General features: G+C 44.5%; 1 protein-coding gene across 1 annotated transcript in view; it reads left to right on the top strand.

Annotated features, from left to right (window-relative positions):
• The window catches only part of KCNH6 (potassium voltage-gated channel subfamily H member 6), a 119,174-nt gene that overhangs the window by 50,167 nt on the left and 47,313 nt on the right, over positions 1-21,694 (top strand). The window contains exons 3-5 of the mRNA XM_063132091.1: positions 6,329-6,484; positions 14,444-14,553; positions 21,346-21,664. Coding sequence (XP_062988161.1) covers positions 6,329-6,484; positions 14,444-14,553; positions 21,346-21,664 — 585 coding nt within the window. The remainder of the gene's footprint in view (positions 1-6,328; positions 6,485-14,443; positions 14,554-21,345; positions 21,665-21,694) is intronic.

Genomic DNA, 21,694 nt, shown 5'->3' with positions numbered 1-21,694 from the left:
AACCATAAGGAGAGGGAGTAAGGAGGGGCCGTGAAGTTGCCCATCAACAGTTTGCACTGGGACAGCAAATGGGGCAGGCACACAGGTTACGTGATCATGGTTTTCCCCAGTTTGTGGTAAGAAATTTATTGTATTTCTATTTAAATTAGAGCAATGATTTGTGGAGCTTCTCTACATGAGTGATTTATTGCACACTCATGATTGGCCATTCACAGAAGGTTGTGGGTCCTTTGCATGATGCCATCAACCTCCAGAAGGTCTCCCAGGCTTTTCTGCAGTAATCTCATATTAACCCCTTCCCCCAAAGATAATGCAGCATTTCAAATAATTGTGGGATTAATTCTGCCACTAAGGCCTTAGCTAGATGACGGGTTAGCCTGGGCTGATACCTGGGATCGCCCCTGTGCGTCCAGATGATGCACAGGGGATCCCGGGCTCAGGCAGGGGTCAACCTTCCCTTGCCCCAGGGTAACGGGCACCACTTTTGGCCCAATATTTCCCGCGGCCTTGGGCTGAGACCGAGCGTGTAGACCGTTCCATCGCTTTTCCCGGCTACCGCAATTACTCGAGAGTAGCCAGGAAAAGCAGTGGACGGGGTGCAGTGCTCCTCAGGAGTGCTGTGACCATCAGGACTAGGGTGGGGGGAGTGGGGAAAGCCATTATTTTTTTAAAAAACCCACTTACCTGAGCGCACGAGTGTTTGTGCACATGGCCTCTTTAAGATGAAAAAATGGCGGACGCAGCAGGGTTCTTTCTTGACCTCGTCATACCTGAGGTGTAGACTACATCAAGAGCCCATGATAGTTGCATCGCGGTCTCTCCCTTCCTCACCACCGGATTATCAGATAGGTCTAGCAAAGGCCTAAATGGTGGTATTTCACTTAACTTTATGAAGCATGGCCCAGAGGGGAAGTTTTCAATTACAAAAGAAGCCTACTAAAGAAGCCCATAGCGAATGTGGGAAAAAGCCTAGTAAGGGTTTTTTCCTTAATGCAGAGATGCCTATAAACATATATGTCAGCAGGTACAATTTATTTTCCTCTTTTCTGGTGATGAGTAAACAGCCACCAAACAATTCATTCATTCATTCATTCATTCTGTGTCTCTACTGTCTGTTAGCTGAAGTTTTCTGGGTGGTTTACAAGACAGAAGTCCAGGGCAGAAATTCTACTTACATCACACCTCATCTCACATAATACAATTTCTACAGCAGACTTCTTTTTAACACTGTCCCTCCACTGAACACCGCCTTTTGAACTTTATTTTGTGGCTCCATCTGACTTGACATTAATAATCTGTCCCCAATAAACTGTGGGGATTCTCCTACCAGTTGCATACAGCCTGATGTTGCAGATGAGATTAGGGTGCTGGATAGGGAGATAGAACTGGTCCTTTCTGGACACTCAAGGAACTATCATCAGGACAAAGTAGCATCTTTTCCTCAACTCCTTAATTCAAAAATCAGGTTCCGATAATGGAATGGGGCAATGCAAAATAACACACCACCAATCCATTGTGCAGATGAGGATCATGAACCAGCACAAATTTTGGATGGGGAGTGAAAAGCTTCCCTTGCTCCAGGACCCTAGCCTTCCCTGGGACTTCACACCCCCATTTAAGTGTCCATGTCCCTCCAAGAGGGGCCCACCACATAGTCTGAGAACTACAGAGGCAAGAATTTATGTTGGAAGAAAAAGAAATATACAAAATACATTCAAGGCTGGCTGATAGCCAGTGTGGCAGACACATGTTGTAACTTTGGACCTAGAAGACCTGGGTGCTCCCTCAGCCATGGTTTTGAGCAAATTAGATATCCTGACACAGTTCCACATGGGTACCCCTGTGATGGAGGTCATCTTTATTCCTGTTGCACACATCCATAAAGATTGTAAATTAGGGATACTTGAGGAATTTGATCTTTGTCAATTCTGATGTGAACTGACCGTATCTAATTCCTCACCTCCTAGAGTAATGGGTAGTCTGGAACATAATTATCCTTCAAATTTTGTACTTCTTCAAATATTGCAACACATTCTCATTGCAACATGTTCAGAAAACATTCCAAAATGTATATTGTAAGATATATTTAGATAAAGTATTTCTGTATTGTGTGAGGAAAATATGATAAAAATGCTTATTCGTATATGTTTTTGTGTGCAGATTATAACAGAATGAATTTATGAATGAAGACATGTGAAATTGACATGTTATTTGTAAGCTGCCCACTTAGCCTAGCTATGGTCATCCAACCCAACTCCCTGCTCAAGGCAGGATATGAAATGGAGGATGCAACTACCGCACCCCTGTGAAATGGCCATCCCACCTCTGCTTCAATACTTTCAGTGAAGGAGAACCCACCTTCTGAAGGACTGTTCCACTGTCAAACAGATCTTACCATTAAGACATTTCTCCTAATGTTTAGCCAAATCAGCTTCCCTGCAATTTCCACCTATTAGTTCTAGTCCTGCTCATTGGAGCATCAGGGAACACACCTGGTCCTTCTTCTGCATGACAACCCTTCATGTGAAGAGATAGTAGCATAGTGTCTGAGACTATGGCCTTCGCTAGACCTAAGGTTTATCCCGGGATTGTCCCGGGGTCATCCCTGTTCATGTAAATGACACACAGGATATCCCGGGAACAGGCAGGGATGACCCCGAGACAATCCCCGGGATAAACCTTAGGTCTAGCTAAGGCCTATGTTACAAATCACTACAAATCTCACCTCTACCAAGAATTCAAGAAGCGGCCTTTGTTAGCCACTCTCTCTCAGTCACCAACTCCATAGGAATAATAATACTTAATTTACATAGTTGTTGTAAGGAAGGGGTTAAATCATACATGGAATTGCTGTTTTTAAAAAGAAATGTAAAATGTCCTGTCGTTGATTTTAGGAAGAGAGATAATCGCCAGCTGCCCGAGGGCGTGGGGCATCTCCTGGCTCCGCTTTGTCCAGGCCAAGTGTCCTTGAGAAATTAACATCCCAGAGAAGTGTGAAATACCTCACGGGGGGGGGGGGGGGGAACCGGAGGGGGGGGAAGAAAGAGTAGTTTAGTTACTATAAAGGGATACAGAATGCTGGGCCTTTTGTTCTGAGCTGGCGGATGTCTTGGCTGGGTAACGTATGTTAGTAGAAACTATGTATTAGTTTGCTGGTGTTGGGGTTCAATGTATCTGTATGTATCAAGTTTTTAGTATGCTAATCCTGTATTGCTTTGCCTTTTTCCTGATTAATAAATCGGGCCTAACCCTCTAATTTGAGAGCTGTGTGCATTATTCCGGGGATCTGTGCAAAATCCAGTGGAAGGCCAACTTGGCCAGGTTCTGTTTCCTTTACAGTTGTTATAAGGATTACGACAAGGCAAATGTATGTAAGCACTCAAACATGTTTCTGTTGTTATTGTTGTTGTTATTGTTGTTGATGATTTCCTCATTTGTTAATTCAGGCAGGTTTATTTGATAACAGCAGAGCTGTAGCAAGAAGCAGTCCTTACTGCTTGAGATCTAAATCCTAAATTGGAAATCTCTCTTTGCCTCCTTGACAAAAACAAACAAATAAACAATGCATAAAGCACTGAAAACATCTTTTAGTAAACATAACTCCATAACTTTCACTTACTCCGGACTGAAGACATTATGGTTGTATTTTCATGGGAAAATTCTCTCCTCTTTCTCTTCTGCTATTTCATTGGCCAAACAGCAGTATTACTCAATGTTGATCCAGTCAAATGCTATGCATCCTTCAATTCTCTTCTGAAGCCTAATCCACCATCTCTCCCCGCCTCTCTGTCTGCTAATAACTTTGCCTCTTTTTTCAATGCTAAAATCCAAACTATTCGCTCTGATCTGGCCAGCTCTGCTCCTCTTCCAGTTCCTGTTCCTCATCTGTCAGTTCCTCCTGCAAACTTTTCTGCATTTCCTTCGGTCTCAGCTGATGAACTGTCTACAATACTGCGCTCTTCGAAGCCTTCCACTTGTTCTCGTGATCCGATTCCTTCTTGCGTCTTTATTAATCTTATCCCTGCTATCCTCCCTTCCTTGCTTCATATTATTAATTTTTCTTTGTCCTCTGGTTCATTTCCTTCTGCTTTTAAACATGCTACAGTCTCTCCTATTCTCAAGAAACCTACCCTTGATATGCTATCTCTGTCTAACTACCAACCTGTCTCTTTGTTGCCTTTTGTTTCAAAGGTCCTGGAGCGTGTGGTCTACTCTCGTTGTCTTGATTTTCTTTCTAGTAACTCTGCTCTGGATCCTTTTCAATCTGGATTCCATCCTTTGCATTCCACTGAAACAGCCCTTACTAAGATTACCAATGATCTTCTTATTGCCAAGTCTAAAGGCCTTTATTCCGTTCTTATTCTCCTTGATCTAACTGCAGCCTTTGACACGGTTGATCACGATCTTCTTTTAGATTCCCTTCATGACCTCGGATTTTGTGGCTCTGTCTATGACTGGTTTGCCTCCTATCTAGCGGGTCGCTCTTTCAGCGTATTGGCTAATGGCAGCTCGTCTTCTTCTTTTCCCCTTTCAGTAGGGGTTCCGCAAGGCTCGGTGCTTGGCCCGCTGTTGTTTTCTTTATACATGTTGCCCTTGAGTAATCTTATTCAATCTCATGGCCTCCAATATCATCTGTATGCCGATGATACACAATTATATCTTTCATCTCCGGATCTTTCTCCTGATGTTCACGATCGTATCTCGGCATGTCTTTCAGATATCTCCGCTTGGTTGCTTCATCGTCGCTTGAAACTTAATATGGCAAAGACTGAATTGCTTGTTTTTCCTCCTAAACCTTCTCCTCATCTCTCATTCTCTCTTACTGTCAATGATGTTACTCTTACTCCAGTCAAGGAAGCTCGTAGCCTTGGCTTTATATTTGATTCCTCGCTCTCCTTTATTCCTCATATTGAGGCAGTAGCTAAATCCTGTCGTTTTTTCCTGTATAATATTGCCAGGATTCGATCATTTTTGTCTGTCTCTTCTGCCAAGACTCTTGTTCATGCATTGGTTATTTCTCGGTTGGACTACTGCAACCTTCTTCTCACTGGCCTTCCTTCTTCTCACATCAGTCCGTTGGTTTCTGTCCACCACTCTGCTGCTAAGATCATCTTCTTGGCTCGCCGCTCTGACCATGTAACTCCACTTCTGAAATCTCTTCATTGGCTTCCAATTCACTTCAGAATCCAATATAAACTTCTCCTGTTGACCTACAAAGCTTTTCACTGTCTAGCTCCTTCCTATCTTTCCTCTCTCATCTCACACTATTTCCCCGCTCGTGCTCTTCGCTCCTCTGATGCCATGTTTCTCGCCTGCCCAAGGGCCTCTACTTCCCTTGCTCGGCTTCGTCCATTTTCTTCTGCTGCCCCTTATGCCTGGAACGCTCTTCCAGAACATTTGAGAACTACAAGTTCAATTGCAGCTTTTAAAGCTCAGCTAAAAACTTTTCTTTTTCCTAAAGCTTTTAAAACTTGATTTTGCTCTGACTTTTATACTGCCTGTTTGGTGCATTCTCTTCCCCTCCTTATTGTTTTATTATGATTTTATTAGAATGTAAGCCTATGCTGCAGGGTTGTGCTATTTATTGTTTTACTCTGTACAGCACCATGTACATTGATGGTGCTATATAAATAATAATAATAATAATAATAATAATAATAATAATAATAATAATAATAATGTGTATCAGTTGTAGGATACAAAGTGAAATGTGAAGCTAACACAATAGACTTGGCAGCCCTTCCTTATGTATGTCTCACACATAAGGGTTACCATATAGAGGGCACAAAATTAAGCAGTAGCCTGGGGTTAGCAGCATCTCATGAGGCACCCAAGGCATGGATTCCTAGGCTTATCTTTGCAAGAACTGACACAATGGGATGGTTCAGATGACTGGGAATATTAAAAACAGAAAGTAGCTGCATGACATCCTGCAACTTTGTAATGACAGTCTAGTTCATGTAGACACAAATATTATACTTAGCTCAGACAACTTAATACAGTACATTGCTATCTCTACATGACATGCAGAGACATAGCAGCTCTACTTAACATGGTGGCGTTTTCCAGAATATGGTGCAGCGCAGATTTCATCACATGGGAATGCATTTAGAAAAACTTTACTAGAGAATGGCAGAGAAAAATCACCCCACTCCCACCTGTTGTCCTTTCCCCATTACAATCATCATATAATGAAGTTATTGAGGAGCACATTGACAATCAGGTTCAAACTGACTATGGACCTACAAAGGACACTGGGGTGGCTTAGCTATTTATTTACTGTTGGCTTATCTCACCTTCACTCTTTCTGTTAACTTATTTATGGCAGCATCATGCATCCGGTGCTTGGTGGATGTGGTCCCTGTAAAGAATGAAGAGGGCGTGGTCATCATGTTCATCTTAAACTTCGAGGACCTGGCAGCTCTCATTGCCAAAAGTGCCCGACAGAGCCTACACCAGCGTCTGTCCCAAGGATGGCGAACAGGTAAGAGGCCCAGAGTGGCCCAGAACCCTGTCCCCAGGGCAAAAGCATGAAGGAAGCAGGGGGAATCAGTGGGGGAGAAAGAACACCGGTCAGCAAGGAGAGGGGATGCAAATGGAAACTTTGGGTTTTCTCTGGAACTTGGAATGCATTATAGTGTGGGCTGAAGTTCTGTTTTTGGAAAAGGCCACTACTTGTTGGGAGAGGTATAATCACACAGGCACCTTTGGAAGAATGTTTTGACTGAGGAAGACTTTCAGAATTTCACTAGTATAGGCAGTGAATGCTCTGAGTGGCGTAATGAGAAGAAAATGTGCCCTTGTATGTAGAGGCAACAAAAAAGGCAATCTCTCACAGAGAGGAAGAAAGAGAAAACATCAAGCCACGGGCAAAGACCTTAACGTGAACATCACAGTTCTTTGAGCCAGCCGTTTCTCAACCATGGATTACCAAGGGGGGATCTACACTACTGCTTTTAAAGTGCTTTAAAGCACTTTGAAAACGTTTTGAAAATTGTATATGCAGTGTGTCCTGGGCCCCAACAGTTGTCAAAACTGTTATAAAGCACTTTAAAGCGCTTTAAAGCAGTAGTGTAGATCCCCCCCCCCCGCCATGGCACCTCTATTGAGGACTCTATTACCAACTTCCTTCATCTGTAACTAGGGATGTTTCCAAGATCACATTTCTCAATTCAAAAGGGGGCTCATAACATTTGCCTCATCTACTTAGCATGCAGAAGTCTGGATTTTTATATATCCTTGGAATAACTGGGGGAACTGGAAGCAGTAGTGGTTGAAAGTCGACAGCATTCCAGTGGGAAGAGTCATTGTTCTTAGAACTGGAGCCAAAATGGCATAGTCCATGCCCAAGAGACTCAAAGAAGCTGTGAAGTTTTCACATATGCCAAAAATGGGGGGGGGGGACGGACCTTAAGGGGGTGATATGCACCCCTTATTCTACAAGTTAATGCCATGGGATTTTTACTGAGTGGAAAAAAACAGCAACTAGTTGGGAAAGGAAATAGGATGGAATGCCTAGAAAGAGAGGAGAAGATACATAGATGTGCAAAAAGTGTTGAAAGTGCCACCTTATTGTCTTGATAGGTCCATTCTTAGTTCACACTGGGAAGCTATTTTACAATGTTGCCAGGGATGGAACAGAGTTGCCTATAGTAACAAATGCACAAATCCAAGGTTTTAATGTAGCTGGGATTGGGCATCAGAAACTCCATCCCACCTGCAAAAAACAAAACAAAAACAAACCCTAAGTAGTGGAAACAAAATGGAGGGGGGGGAACCCACAAAGTGTTCAATGCTCAATAGATACTGACAGAAAACTGGAGGGAATGGAATGGAGGGGCTGGAACCTGAATGGAAGCATTACAAACTTCAACACTTTGTTGCATGGCTCCTCTTGTTACATGTGTACGTCATTTTTCTCCCACACAGTGGCCCTCATTAGTATGACTTGGTTTAATTTCAGTAGGGAAAATTGATTTAAGAAAAATTAGGGGAATTAATGAAGCATGGTGGTTCCTGTTTTGTTGTGTTCTCTCAGATTACTTGTTGTAAGTTTAGGTAGTGAATGGTGTGTAATCAGATGCATTTTAGATAAGGCTGCATTATAAATCGGCAGTAGTTTAATGGGTGAAGCTCTATCTGGGTATGCAAGGCAGCAGGTCTGTCCATGGCAAACAAGGCAATAGAGTTGTTCAAACAGAGAGAGGGAGAGGGAGAAGGAGAGGGAGAGGGAGAGAGAGAGAGGAGGAGGAGGAGGGAGAGGGAGAGAGGAGGAGGGAGAAAGAGAGGGAGAGAGAGAGAGAGAGGAGGAGGAGGAGGGAGAGGGAGAGAGGAGGAGGGAGAAGGAGAGGGAGAGGGAGAGAGAGAGAGGAGGAGGAGGAGGGAGAGGGAGAAAGGAGGAGGGAGAAAGAGAGGGAGAGAGAGAGAGAGAGAGGAGGAGGAGGAGGGAGAGGGAGAAAGGAGGAGGGAGAAGGAGAGGGAGAGGGAGAGAGAGAGAGGAGGAGGAGGAGGGAGAGGGAGAGAGGAGGAGGGAGAAAGAGAGGGAGAGAGAGAGAGAGAGAGAGAGGAGGAGGAGGAGGAGGGAGAGGAGGAGGAGGAGGAGGAGGGAGAGGGAGAGAGAGGGGGGAGGAGAAGGAGAAGGAGAAGAGACCCTGAAACATGGAGTAGAAACCAGAGCAGGAGAGGGGGAGTGCCAGGAAGGATCATGATGAACAGGTCTGAGAGCCAAGCAATGCTGGTCTGATCTTGAAGCTGTGCAATAATGAGCACCCTGAGTCTCATGATCAAAGAGAGCAGCAGCAACAAGCCCCGGTTCCCAAGTTCAAGACCTGAAAACAAAGAGTACAATAGGTTTGATGATTCAGGGCTGACCTCAGAATGGAACAAAATAGCTTGACTCTGGGGACTGAAAGGAAACCTCAAGTGGGTTGGTTCCTGGCTACTTAATTGAGTTAAAGCTACCTGATGGAGTATTACAGAATTCCTGCATCTCTGAGGCAGTTAGGCAGTGCAATACGGAACAAAATGGTGTTGGCAGGGAAACAGTTCTTTTTCCACATGTGGTGAAACTACAAAGTGATCACAGACTTTAGGGAAAGTTTATGTTGACTTGTGAAGAAACACAAATCAAATTCTTTTGATGGGTTACAATTTCTGATGGGGTCCAAAAGGACCTGATTTCATTTTGATAGTAATTTTGATAGTATTTCACTAGGCCTGAAATAGCCTAGAAGTGGAAAAAATCAGAAACTGTGGTATCAACAAGTTCAATGTCTTGCCTTGGAAAAATTAACTCACAAGTCCAACTCTCTAAACAACTTGTCAAGCCAGATTCAGTACAACGTCTTTTTATTTCACTTGTAAATGATAGACATTTTGTATACAACTGTCCTCTCTAAATAGAACACTTTGGAAGAATCTCCTTAGATAATGTTTGTATCTTTTGGTTTTCTGCCCTTGTGGACCTGGTACCATTCATGTTTTGATCCTTGCTTGCGCCAGGATATTTTAAAATAATTTCTTCAGATTGTCTGTACCTAATTAAAATATTTTTCTTTTAAAAATAATCCCTCCAAATCTGAAAAGGGTTAGTCCAATAAAAAAAATCCCCTTACCTGTTCTAGGATCTTACAGGTGAACGTAGAAGATGTGTGCAACCCCTTGCTGCTCACATGAGTAAACGAGTTCCTCCCCAAGTGAGCCCAGTGGCCTCCTCTGGTTCAGGCTCCTGACTACTACAGTAGGCAGCCAGAGGTCCCAAGGCAGTACAGAAGGCAGTACAATGCGCAAATCCTTAGTCTCCCCTAACACCTGATAGCAAAGACACTTCCCTTTATGATATCCCACTATTTTACAAATAGCATGCTTAGGACTGGGCATTTATTTATATTTATTTACTATAGTCCTATGAAAGACGGAGGGACCATCAGCTAGGGAAGAGGGGGTGCCTGGCTGCTGCCACCATTATCATCCCCACTGTGCTGCCCTCTTCTTAGGGACTTTCTGCCTGGTAGACTACCACCACTCCTGCAGGACCAGATGCTGCTACTGACCAGCTCCACCTGTCCCCCTTCCTGCAAGGGGCATATAAGCTGTCTGGCTGAGGAAGCTGGAGCGCCTCCAAAGGGAAGGGGCAAGGCCAAGGCCTAGGCCTTACCCCTACCCCTACCCCCTTCTTAGGCAACTGTGTGCATGCGTATGAACTATCACCCCATCCCTAATATCCCCTTTTGGGGCAAGGTGCTTGAGCGTGTGGTGGCTGGGCAGCTTCAGATGTTCTTGGATTATCTGGACCCATTTCAGTCTGGTTTCAGGCCAGGGCATGGCACTGAAATAGCTTTGGTTGCTCTGACCGACGACCTTCTCCAGGTGAAAGACAGGGGGAATGCTACCCTGTTGTTCTTCCTGGAATTCTCAGCAGCTTTTGATACCATTGAGCATGGTATCTTACTGGATCGGCTCTGCGAGATGAGAGTAGGAGGCACTGTGTTACGGTGGTTCTGCTCCTACTTGCAGGGCCGATACCAGAGAGTGGTATTGGGGGATTCCTGTTCTGCCCCATGGCTATCACCCATGCTGTTCAACATCGATATGAAGCCACTGGGTGATATCATTAGGGGTGTTGGGATTGGGTGCCATCAGTATGCTGATGATACTCGGTTCTACTTCTCCTTGTCCTCGGAGTCAGCTGGGGCTGTGAAGGTGCTGGACCAGTGCCTGGAGGCTGTAATGGGCTGGATGAGGGCCAATAAACTGAAGCTGAATCCTGATAAGACGGAAGCTCTGTGGATTGGGTAAGCAACCTGTTCTGGATGGTGTTGCACTCCCTCTGAAGGAGCAGGTGTGTAGCTTGGGAATACTCCTAGATTCATCCTTGTCACTGGAGGCCCAGGTGGACTCTGTGGCCCAGAGTACTTGGGGCCAGCTTCAGCTGATCCACCAGCTATGGCCTTTCCTGGACAGGGACAATATAGCCACAGTACAGCCACAGTAGAGCATGCACTGGTAACTTCCCGATTAGACTACTGCAATGCACTCTACATGGGGCTGCCCTTGAAGATGACTCTGAAGTTGCTGGCAGGCACATCTTACAGAGACCACATAACACTGGTCTTAAAGGAATTGCACTGGCTGCCTATACGCTTCTGGTCGGAATTCAAGGTGTTGGTAATGACGTTTGAAGCCCTAAATGGCTTGGGACCGCGATACTTGAGGGAGCGCCTCTCCCTATATATGCCTGCCTAAGACTTGAGATCTGTTGGAGGAGCCCTCCTCAGCATCCCACCAACGCAACACATACGCTATGGTGGAACATGGGAGAGGGCTTTCTCTGTGGTGGCTCCTTGACTATGGCATGCCCTTGGAGGCCCAACTGATGCCAACACTGACTTTATTCCGGCGCCAAGTAAAAACATGGCTTTTTAACAAGAAGGGCTCAGTCTGGATAGGGACTACAATGGAGGGGCAAGTGGTTAACCTTTTTCCCCTTGCCATTTGCCCAGTGAAAATCCTCCCATCCAAAGCTAATATTTGTCCCAAAGCTGCCATTTGCATCACCTTTGGGGACAAATAGCATCTGGGGGGTTTGGTGAAAAATAACATGGGGGCAGGGTTAAACCCCCTCCACTATACTGTGATACCCATCTGGATTATAAAATCTGAAAATCACAGAGAAAAAGCAAGGAAGGCAAGCTGTTCCTTAAAATACAACTCTAACCATGAGACTGTACACCTGGAGAAGCTGCCTTCCCCACTCAATATCACCTGTCACAGACTACTAATACATACAACCATACAAACATGTGGTCGATGTGGGGAAGACTACAGCTGGGGTGGGGGGAAACCAAACTATTCCCACAAATTTGAATGCATGGGAGAAGAAAAATCACCTTACAATTTCATTAATAGATGGGCAGGCAATCTCATCATGGAAAACCTTACCACTACGTCAGTTGGTTATTATTATATATTCACCCAATATTCAGAAGAGGTTACACAGGTATTGAGTTAGTGAGATATTGAGTGGGTTCGGACAATTGCATAGAGAGAAGAAGCCATCATAGCTTTTCTCCCACCCTTGTGCATGCAGTGCGCAACCACAATTTGCATATTCCCCTGCGATGCAGGTTGGGGTGTTTCCAAACCTGTTGCACAATGCGGCAGGGTTGACTTCATACCCATCCTACAACCCATGACTTGCAGTAGGGGTTCCAAAGTAGGTATGAAGCCAGCCCTGCCACGCTGTGCAACAGATTCAGATGGCACGCCAACATGCACTGCATCATGGGTGATTATGCAAATAGAGGTTTCCCATGCACAGGGGCAGGAAGAAAAGTCATGATGCCTTCTTCTCCCTGCATGATTGTCCGAACCCTCCCATTGAGTGTTATTGAGGTATTACTGCTCAGTAATTCTGCAGCCAACTGTGGATCCACCTAATAGTTCCATCTATCTCATTTTTAGCTAGTTCATTAATCAGAATATCATGGGGTACTTTGTATCAAAAGTTTTGCTGAAGTCAAGATATATTATGTCCACAGCATTCCCACAGTCCACAAGGGGGGTTACCCAATCAAAAAGTGAGATCAGATTAGTCTGACAGGATTTGTTCTTGACAAATGCATGCTGACTTCTAGTAATCACTGCATTGTTTTCAAGGTGCTTACAGATTGACTTCTTTATGATCTGCTGCAAAATTTTCCCAGGGATGGATGTCAGACTGACTGATCTGTAGTTCCTAGGTTCCTCCTTTTTGCCCTTTTTGAAGATAGGGACAATGTCAGCCCTCCTCCAGTCATCTGGCACCTTACCCGTCTTCCATGATTTTGCAAAGGTTCTGAGAGTCTTTCCGCTAGCTCCTTCATTACTCTAGGATGCAGTTCATCGGCCCCTGCAGATTTGAACTCGTTCAAAGAAATTAGATGTTCCTTGACCATTTGTTTATCAATCTCAAACTGCAATCCTGCCCCTTCAGCTTGTACTTCACTTTTGCCAGGGGGTTCACGGACCCGCTTTTGGGAGAAGACCGAGCCAAAGTAGGAATTCAGCATTTCAGCCTTTTCTTTGTCGTTTGTTATCAATTTGCCATCCTCATTAAGCAGTTGAACCACCATTTCTTTCCTCTGTCTTTTACTATGCACATGCCTGAAAAAAAAAAGCTTTTTTGTTGCTTTTAGCCTTCCTTGCTAGCTTCAGCTAATTCTCAGCTTTAGCCTTCCAGATGCCAATCCTGCACTTCTGTGCTGCCTGTCTGTACTCTTCTTTTGTAGCCTGGCCTTCCGTCCACTTCCTATATGTGCCCCTCTTTCGTTTTCAGGTCATCTCTAAGCTTTTTGTGGAGTCGCATTGGTTTCTTCTGCTGTCTTCTATATATTTTTTTCTTGTTGGAATTGTTTGTAGTGCCTTTTAGATTTCATTTTTTAAACTCCCACCCATCTTGGACTCCTTTTCTCAGTAGGGCCACTTGCCATGGGACCTTACTTATCATAGTTCTGAGTTTATTAAAATCAGCTTTCCTAAAATCCAGAGTATGTATATGGCTACACTCAGCTTTTGCTTCCTTTAAAATCAAGAATTGAAGTATGAGGTGGTCACTTTCCCCCAGAGTTCCAGTAACTGCCACTTTATCCTCTAAGTCATCCTTATTGGTCAGTGTCAAGTCAAGGATTGCCGATCCTCTAGTTCCTTCCTCCACTTTCTGTAGGAGAAAGTTATCAGCCACACATGTCAGGAGTTTCTTGGAGGGGGCACTTTTGGCAGAATTTGTCTCCCAACAGATATCGGGGTAATTGAAGTCCCCCATCACTACTACATCACACTTCCTTGAAACACTGGCAATTTGTTTCTCAAAAGTACACTTGCCACTGAAGCTGCTGGAGAAATATTTTTGACTACCACTTTTGGCTGTATTTATTGTGGTGTCCATGAATTCAGTAGCCCTGAGAATACAGTTGAGGAACTTTGGGAAAGGAATGTTGAGTCAATGTGGAGACTTTGGACACAAAGAAGTTCTGCTGATAGAGAAGTTTCAGGTGTTCAATAGCATTGCCTCTCTAGGATTTTCATGGCTGTCCATCATAATAAAGCAGACTTCCCCAACTGGGTGCCATCCAGATGTCTTGGACAACAACTTCCATAATGCTGGCTGGGAATTATGGGAGCTGCAGTCCAGCACATCTGGAGGACACCAGTTAGGGAAGGCTGTGATAGAATCTTGCCACAGAGGTGCCTATTTCTCAGGTATGACTTGTCAGTATCAGCTGCTAGAACACAATGCAGCGGTGCATGGTGGCCTGCAGGTGTGTGTTTCCACCTTTGATCCTTCCTGCCCCTCCTGCCTTCTCCTCCCCAACGCTCCTTGCCTGATGCATGTTGCAGATAGGTCACATTTGGGATTTTGTGTGTTTTGTTTTGTGTGTTTTCTGTTTCTTTTTTTTTTAACAAGGTCAAAATAAGAGCTTGAAGTTTAGTCTCCCACCCCTGCAGCGTCTCGCACTCCGGCGGAAATCTCTGACTGCCACTGAGTTTGATGGAGTAGCCATTGACTATGGAAAGGTAATCACCCTAGACTTTGTATGATCATAAGCCCACCTATTTGGTTAGGATCCCAACCCCCTGCTCCTCTCTTCCCCTGCTACACCCCCAGTTTGCAATTTTGACAAGAGTGAACATCTCTCTGTGACTAGGCCAGGGCTAGGGCTAGTAGCATGGGTCTATGTCCGTGCCTAAAGTGAAAGTCTGTTGTAGCAAGTGGTGGCATTGAGGCTGATACCCGGAGCTTCTAGACAGAGAGCTTCTAGTGCTACCATGCAGAAGGCACTGGGTAGCAGTTCCATTTTTTCTTTTCTTAACAGGTTCTCTGCAGTGGGAAAGCACAAGAGATAATGGGTGGAAGATGGCATTGCCTCCCCTCTTCTCCTTGATACAATTCTGTGGAAGAGGCAGGGTGATGACAGAATAAAAATCTCACCCAGAGGCACCCGTGCTTTTAAACAGTTCTAAATCTAGCCTTTCGAGGGCAGTGGAACACACACAAGCCCACTGCAAGGAATGTCTCTGCACTGCTTGTAATTACAGGATGGCGACCAAACAAGACGTGATATGTGGATACCTGTAACCGGGTTCATCTACATTTTAAGCTGGGAGGGGAGAGAAAGTGGATGACGAACATGGCACTGTGGAGATGACTCTAACTCTTTTCCTCTCTAAATACTCACACACACACAAGTGCTGTAAGCTCCATAGAGTAAAATAACAGCTTTGGTATGTATGGTTTATTTCAGTCAAGAAAATGGTGCAGAGGGGAAGGAAGGATTTAAAACAAACAAACCATCCCCTGGCACTGTGATCCTGATCTAATCTGGGGGTCCCAGTGGTTGCTATTCATTCAAAAGAAAAGAAAAAAAACCACGGATGATCCGAGTTACAGACGTCCTGCTGCACTTTTAATGGCATCAGGAGAGAGTCCGTGCATCTTTGAAGAGTCGTTGTTTTTCAAAACCAGGGTAATATCAGGAAGTACAGTAGAAGAAGTTCCTTAAAGGATCATTTGGCAAGAAGAATGTGTAAAATAAATGTGCCAATGGAAATAATGCTGGTGGTTAGAAATGGGGTAGGATATGGGGATTACATAATTTTGTTTTGGTAGCTTATCATAACATTTCAGCACAGAAAGATAGCTACATTCATAATCCTTGCAAATCTATGACAAATCTCTGTGTGTCATCAACAAAGCTCATGTGGCATTTTGCCCACTTTCTCTGTGTTCCAATTAAAAAATAATTAATTTAAAAATTAGTGATGCATTACAAGTGTAAACAAGTGTAACTCTAAAACAGATGCAAGGGAAAGAAGAACTCTCATTTATCTCATGGGCAGTTGCTTGTTGGAAGGTTGCTGTTCTTATCATCTTCCTTACACCAGGCCGAAAGTATGGCCAAGTACAATCCTCTTACTATGCTGTCAGGGTTTAGGAATGTGTGCATGCAGAAGTTCCCCTCCCTGTTCTGTAGATGGACACACCTTGAATACGTAACAGAAGGAAGTGCCCCCTACCAACGCCTAAGCCAGTGGTCCCCAGACCTTTTCAGGTCTCCGCCCCCTTGGTTCCACAAACTCATGCCCAGCACCCCCCTACCCTACCCTATGGAAGTCATCGTTCAGAATAGCAGATTTCAACGACCCACCAAGGAAGATAATAACAATAAAAATTCAAAACAGTAACAATTAATTGAATATTTCTTCAAAATCCAATTACATTTTTTAGTTTATTCAATTAAACTTAATTGATGAACTTCATCCAGTGATATCATCTTTTCAAAGTCTGACAGTCATTTAGCAAGAATATTAGAAATCACATTGAGTAACTAGGGTAGAGTACCTCACTATTCTGTAAATGCTTAATGTGATGGATGGGCTTCATGAAGTGATACCAGTTTCCCAATGTCTGTTTAAAGTCAATTATCATGAGTCTTAAATCACCACGTTTAGTAACCTGGAGTCGATTTCTTTGCTTGGAGAGAAGTAGGCAGACCACACTAAAACCACATTCCACCAAATATGATGTTGGAAATGCAACCAGAAGCTTTTGAACCACTCCCCATAGTGCAGGATAGCAATTCACCATTAAAAGGACTCTTCTTAAACGGTATTAATACATGTGTGGATTCTTCCCCTATATGGCTTGGGACCAAACCACCTTCTCCTATAAAAATGTCCCTGGGTTTTAAGACCTTCTGGAGAGGCGCTTCTCGAAAAAGACCACCTCGAGCGCCCCCTACCGCGCCCTTGCCTCTTAGTGCCCCCCTGCCCCCCTCTTGCCTCTTAATGTCCCCCTATACAATCCCACCGCCCCCAAGGGGGCGGTACTGGCCACTTTGGGAACCACTGGTCTAAGCCAACAATACGTGATATATTACCAAAACTTAATACAGGCTGTCAGATTGCCCAATAGTGAACTGCATTGGCCCGATGTAGTGCTTAATTCAGGACATTTGATTGATATGGTCTAGTAATGACTCCAACTTCCCTTGAGCCTGAGAGTTATGTCATATTTATTTATTTATTTATTACTTTTATATACCACCCCACAGCCGAAGTTCTCTGGGCGGTTTACAACAGTTTAAAATGGTAAACCTTAAAAAGTATACAAAATTAAAAAAAACCCATCAAAAACCAAAAAACAACAGTATAAAAACAACAACAGTATCCATTTAAAACAACAATTCTGGGGTCCATTAAAAACAAACTTAACGCTGTTAAATGCTGTTAAAATGCCTGGGAGAAGCGGAAAGTCTTGACCTGGCGCCGAAAAGATAACAATGTTGGCACCAGGCGAGCCTCATCGGGGAGATCATTCCACAGTCAGGGGGCCACCACCGAAAAGGCCCTCTCCCTTGTTGCCATCCTGCGAGCTTCCCTCGGAGTAGGCAGTCGGAGGAGGACCTTAGATGTTGAGCTCAGTGTACGGGTAGGTTCATGTCGGGAGAGGCGTTCCATCAGGTATTGCGGTCCCAAGCCATGTAGGGCTTTATAAGTTCAAACCAGCACCTTGAATTGGGCTCGGAAACGTATAGGCAGCCAATGCAAGCGGGCCAGAATCGGTGTTATATGCTCAAACCATTGTTAATGGTAACAAGTCCAATAAATAATGCAAAGCACAAAAAGCAGGAGTCATGAGAATCAAAATGTGCTCGCATTTTGTTAAAGTGCAGGATATGGCAGCTTCTTCAGGGATGGGACAGTGACTTTGGGGGGAAAGGGAAGTCATCTAGATTGTTTTCTATATAACGATCTCATTTTTTCACCTTGCTTTGCTGCCTGTGGTGTGGAGTGAGAAATAGAAGATCCCAGTTCAGACTGTGGATGCTTCCTAGTTGGAATTAAAAGCCAATGGATTTCAAAAGGTTCTGAGAAACATGTTGCATGTTTGAAGCAACTTATTCAGGGCAAAGAGCTCTCTGATGTTTAATTGACCATAATCACAAGAGTGATTTACATTTAGAAGGCTTTTTATAAAATAGGGTAGAACTATTACCAGTTCCAGGACCTAGCTCTCAGCGCAGGTGGAAAGAATAAATAAATAAATAAAAATATATCATATAATTTTGTGTGTTCAGGATAAGATATTTTCAGGGCACATCATTCACCACTCTGAAAACAAACAATGGAGCCAGTCAGAGAGGAGAATGCGCTGTCCTCTGTGGTCTGTAAATGGCTCTCCCACCACCCTTCCATTGAATATAGGTATGACACAGAGAATGCGCTTGTGCTATATAGAGACTCTGGAAAGCTCTACTACTGCGGAAGATGATGATAATGATGATGATTTCGAAAGTACTTATTATTGCTATCATTGTCTGCATTAACAGTACACATACTCATTTTTTTGTCTTGTAACCATCTCAGGTCAAACTAATTTTGCAAGTTTTCTCATCACGTCAATTTGCCCTATGCTAAGTCAAAACTAGTCCCCGTGATTGTGACCAGCACTGCTGTAACAGATACCTATATGTGTTGGTGTGGCTAACACAACTACCCATTGGCTTGTGCCAAATAACACACAGCCCTCATCGCCCCCTACCTGGAAAGTTTTGAACTGTTTTAAAATTATTATTTTTACTGCATGAAAGGATGTGTGCGTGTGTGGTGTACACACACACACACACACACACACACACACACATGCACTCATTACGCACTGTGGCTCAAGATGTCTTCTTCCTCTGACATTTTCTTCTCTTTCTTTTTAAAAGATTCCTTAGGCATGTGATTTAGAGTGTAATCCTATGGCCCTTAGACAGAGTCTGGGGGTTTATAGGATACTTTGGACTCCTGGATATAGCACTCCAACCTCAGAACCAGGAATCCAAACTCCCTATCCTCACTCCCTTGCAGCCAGCATAGACAGAACTGCACCAGCTGCCTCTGCAAGAGAGGTAAAATTGCCCGTCTAGCTAAAATGCAGAGCAGGGGTGGGACATGGAGGTAAAGATGGCCTCCATCACTCCTCCTGCTCCATTAGATGGCTGTAAGCTTCCAAGTTAGGAGACTTATGGCCATTCCCACAAGGTTGCAGTTTTCGGCCATAGCTAGACCTAAGGTTTATCCCTGGATCGTCCAGGAGTCAAACCTGTTCATCTAGGTGACACACAGGGGATCCAGTGCTCAGGCAGGGGCGTACCCTGGATGATCCCAGGATAAACCTTAGGTCTCGCTGTGGCCTTGGAGTTCATATCCTACACACATTTACTCCTCTTTGAACTTCGGCCATAGCTAGACCTAAGGTTTATCCCTGGATCGTCCAGGGGTCAGACCTGCTAGGTGACACACAGGGGATCCAGTGCTCAGGCAGGGGCGAACCCTGGATGATCCCAGGATAAACCTTAGGTCTAGCTGTGGCCTTAGTTAATTTAATCACTCCACTGATTTAGGGAAGGAGGTTTCCATTGGGGAAATGGATCTAGTAAAATGGGTAGGTTAGGATGGTTCAAAAATATCTCACTATTGAAAACACTAAAAAAGGAATTAGGCATTAGTATTTGGTTACCTCAGATAAACTCTGCAAGGCATTGTTAATTCCTTTGGAGAATGCGTGGGATAAAATGTAACAAAAATGCACACATTTATTACATTTTATTTCACCCTTTCCCCAAAGGAATTAACAGTGGCACGACTTCTGTAATCGCCATCTTTGCTGCATTCCTAATGACCTGCAATACCAGGGAAAGAGGAAAAGGAATTGGGGAGGGAGGGGCAGTTGCTGACAGATTCGTCTTTGGGCAAATCTCCTGTTTGATCATTGCTTGATTTCCACAAGTTTCCGGTTTGTGCAAAGCGAGAAGGGATCATAAATGCAAATGGGAATTGGGCTTGGGACAACTGGCAAGACAATATTTGGAGAACATCTCTCATTTGCCCACCCCTGCCTTGACCTTCTGTGGAGCTTTTCCAGGGAGCTAGAGAGGCTTCTGTGTGCTGGATGAAGTTTCTGCCAAACCAGCTACGTATGTCTAAATCCTGACCTGGACCACCATATCCATCCCACTGCCTGGCCAATCTGCTTAGGAATGTTGCAAGACCTCAAATCCTCCTGCTAGTGCATAAGTGTCTTGGTGCAAAGGGTGCTGCCATGTTGATGTGTTCTGGCTGGCTGTAAAATCCCATATCCCATTATCTTGATTTTTATCATGCAAAGGTGTTGCAGCCCGCAAAAACCCAGATGTCTCACTGGATTTTAAGAAAACACCTGGCCTCATGTCAAGACATTGGCTTTTGCAAAATAGCTAAATCTCGGCTGATATTATTTACTGATCCAGAGTCGCCTCTTACTAAACTGCTTAAAATTATATTATAGCTGCATTCACATATCACAAACACACTCATTAGGTGCACCCCCACATTAGTTTCGATGGGACCTAAGTGTGACTAGCTTAGTCTTAATCCAATCCAGTGTAGTGTACCAATTAGAGCCTGAGTGCCCTGTAACCTAAGAAGTTCCTTGTTCAAATCTCAGCTCTGCTGTTAAATCATTAGGTAGCCTCTGGTAAACCACTGGGCTTGTTCAGAAGACACCTTAAACCCTGTTGGTTAAGGCTTTTGGTTAAGCCACAGAGTTTAAGGTGTCTTGTGCGATGTATTTTGCTAAACCCTGCCCACTCACTAACCACAGTTGGACCATCTGCTGCAGGGTTACAACTCTAACCATGGCTTAAAGTTTTGTGTATGACAGCACAGCTTGTGGTTAGTGCTAACCCCAGAGAACCACAGTTTTGCTAACCACAGAGCCTGAAGTGTCATCTGAACAGGCCCACTATTTTTACCACCTTAGTCCCATATCTGTAATATGGCGATAATAGTACTGACTTTTCTAGACGGCTGTTGTAAGGATCACTGGGATAATAGTTGTGAAATATTTTCAAAACGTTAAAGCAGAATACGACTGTGAAGTATTATGTATCTCTGAAAATGTAACCCAAGCAACTGACACCAGGAAGGCAATGGAATCTGTTACCTAGGGAGGTTGTGGGCTCTCCGACATTAGAGGCCTTCAAGAGGCAGCTGGACAACCATCTGTCAGGGATGCTTTAGGGTGGATTCCTGCACTGAGCAGGGGGTTGGACTCGATGGCCTTGTAGGTCCCTTCCAACTCTGCTGTTCTATGATTCTATGAAGGCTTGATAGTTTGGGAATGAATCGTTCTGAGAAGGCATGCCAAGGTGGCCGTCAGTGCATGGCCATGGCAGTGCACCCCAGCCCTTTCTCCTTCCTTTTTCCTCCCCTCTTCTGATGCTTTTAACATTCAAGAATGCCTCTTAATGCAACACTTTCTTCCTGGCTGTCTTCAAGCCTGGAGGGGACTCCTTAAAACTCAAGGAGTTGAAGACTCTGCCTGCGGATAACTGTGCCCAGTCTGAAACTGAAGCACTGCTGGGGAAGGAGCGGAAGCCAAGCCTGGAGACTGCACCTGACACTGAAGTGCACCACTCAGCCCCAGCGCAAGAGCTGCCTTCCCTAGGGCCTCGAGGGTCACACCCTGCCAGGGGCTTGGGACGGTTCAAGCCTGGGGGCAGCTTCCATAGCCTCCGCCAGGTCTCCTCGTTGGAGGATTTGGAGGCTGCAAGGTCTGAGTTCCAGAGAAAATTCAGGGAAAGGAGGGCAAACTCAGGTAGGGGGAAAGCACGTACCGTACTTATGC

This window comes from Elgaria multicarinata, chromosome 1 (genome assembly GCF_023053635.1).
Source record: "Elgaria multicarinata webbii isolate HBS135686 ecotype San Diego chromosome 1, rElgMul1.1.pri, whole genome shotgun sequence".
NCBI classification, from domain to species: Eukaryota; Metazoa; Chordata; class Lepidosauria; order Squamata; family Anguidae; genus Elgaria; species Elgaria multicarinata.
The sequence above is the reverse complement of the archived record's forward strand: the minus strand, read 5'-3'. Positions and strand labels throughout refer to the sequence as shown.